Source organism: Nicotiana sylvestris, chromosome 8 (genome assembly GCF_000393655.2).
Source record: "Nicotiana sylvestris chromosome 8, ASM39365v2, whole genome shotgun sequence".
NCBI lineage: Eukaryota > Viridiplantae > Streptophyta > Magnoliopsida > Solanales > Solanaceae > Nicotiana > Nicotiana sylvestris.
Window position 1 is genome coordinate 30,649,293 of NC_091064.1, and position 1,377 is coordinate 30,650,669.

Genomic DNA, 1,377 nt, shown 5'->3' on the forward strand with positions numbered 1-1,377 from the left:
GCTTCCATGCGTCTGATTCCTATTAAATCAACTCGGAATGATGCCAAATTTTGTGTGCAGGTCAGGAATCACGACACGAAACTATTCTCAGGCTGGGAATACCAAAAGAGACTCGATAACACCAAAGCCTACTCGAAACCAAATTTAAGCAAATAGAAAAACCTTCAACGAACAACCTTCCCACATTAAGCGCCGAAACGCTCCCAAGTTATCCGAAACCCGATCCGAACATATGCCTAGGTTCGAATTCATTATACGAATCTATTGGGAACTTCAAATCCTGGTTCTGAAGTTTTTTACCCAAAAGGTTGACTCAAGTCAAACTTGGCAACCTTAGGCCACTATTAAGGAACTAAGTGTTTCGATTTCAACCAGAACCCTTCCAAACCTATACCGACCATCTTCACAAGTCATAAAGCACTAAAAGCTCATATGGGGAGTCTTAATTAGGAAAATGGGGGTCTAGAAAGCAAAACAACCTGCTGGTCATTACATTCCCCACCTCGTAAACAAGTGTTCGTCCTCGAACGTGTTTAGAATGATACCTGGAGTGCTGAATAAGTGCGGATATATGCTCCTCATGTCCTCCTCTGCCTCGCAAGTCGCTTCCTTGACTGGTTGACCCCTCTACTCGACCATCACGATAGAAATTTTCTTGGACCTCAACTAGCGAGCTTGCTTGTCAACAATGGCAACTTGCTTCTCCTCATAGCCTAAATTCTCATCTAGCTGAACCGTGCTGTAATATAACACATATGATCTGTTGGTATGGCACCTCCGTATCATAGGCACATGGATGACCAGATGAATTCCCGATAGAGTGGAAGGCAAAACAAGCTTATAAGTAACCTCCCCAACTTTCCTCAACACCTCAAATAGGCCAATAATCCTTGGGCTCAGCTTTCCCCTCTTCCTGAACCTCATGACGCCCTTCATCGGCGAGACTTTCAAGAGGAACTTCTCACCCACCACAAATGATAAGTCACACTTTTTCTGATCCACGTAACTCTTCTGTCTGGATTGTGTTGTGTGAAGCTGCTCTTGAATAAAATTTACCTTCTTCAAGGCATCCCTCACTAAATCAGTGCCATATAACTTAGCTTCGCCAGGCTCAAACCATATGATGGGCGAACGGCATCGCCGACCATATAAAGCCTCAAATGAAGCCATCTCGATGCTGGACTGATAATTGTTATTGTAAACAAATTCGCCAAGGGCAAGAATCTATCCCACTGCTCTACGATATCGATGACACATGCTTTGAGTATATCCTCTAGAATCTGAACTGTCCGCTCCAACTGCTCGTCGGCCTGCAGATGAAAAACTGTGCTGAGCTCTACTCGGGTACCCAACTCGCTCTGTACTGCTCTCCAAAAA

General features: G+C 44.4%; 1 protein-coding gene across 1 annotated transcript; it reads right to left on the minus strand.

The window, feature by feature from the left end:
- Positions 1–666: 666 nt before the first annotated feature.
- On the minus strand, positions 667–1,170 carry LOC104216078 (uncharacterized). The gene has a single exon (XM_009766040.2). It carries the CDS (start codon positions 1,168–1,170, stop codon positions 667–669), a length of 504 nt encoding a protein of 167 aa, XP_009764342.2.
- Positions 1,171–1,377: the final 207 nt, after the last annotated feature.